Raw genomic sequence first — 420 nt, 5'->3', positions numbered from 1 at the left:
AAAAGAGGAATATTAGACTAATGACAGAAAAAAAATGCCTATCATCATAAAGAATAGAAATTTATTTCTGCCAGGAACTGCCATGTCAAACGTTACATGCAGATGGCCATTATGGAAGGTGCGGCGTGACTTCGTCGAGTCTTGGTCAGAGCCATAGATCATGGAGGCATCAAGGTAGGCGGTTGCCACGTTCATCTGATCCCTCGGGCCTGATAACGGACACGCCAGGGAGCACAGTTAAGTCGTGTAGATTGTGTCTTATTAAGTAGTGGATATTTTTTCTTGTGAGATAATATAATCTGTATTTGCAACTGGTGCTTATATGAAGAATGTGTATTTTGCAGCTTTAGAATCCAGATATCCTTTAACTGGACAGGTCAGATATAAGTCAAGTTGGCAGCTTATAGTATCTATTGAATG

At 40.2% G+C, this 420-nt stretch overlaps 1 protein-coding gene across 1 annotated transcript in view; it reads right to left on the bottom strand.

Moving 5' to 3' along the window:
* LOC119591364 (chorion peroxidase-like) overlaps positions 1-420 on the bottom strand; it is a 28494-nt gene that overhangs the window by 25163 nt on the left and 2911 nt on the right. The window contains exon 7 of the mRNA XM_037940102.1: positions 97-209. Coding sequence (XP_037796030.1) covers positions 97-209 — 113 coding nt within the window. The remainder of the gene's footprint in view (positions 1-96; positions 210-420) is intronic.

This window comes from Penaeus monodon, chromosome 28 (assembly GCF_015228065.2).
Source record: "Penaeus monodon isolate SGIC_2016 chromosome 28, NSTDA_Pmon_1, whole genome shotgun sequence".
In the NCBI taxonomy this organism is placed as follows: Eukaryota; Metazoa; Arthropoda; class Malacostraca; order Decapoda; family Penaeidae; genus Penaeus; species Penaeus monodon.
Note: the sequence above shows the minus strand (reverse complement) of the source record. Positions and strands in the feature narration are given on the sequence as shown.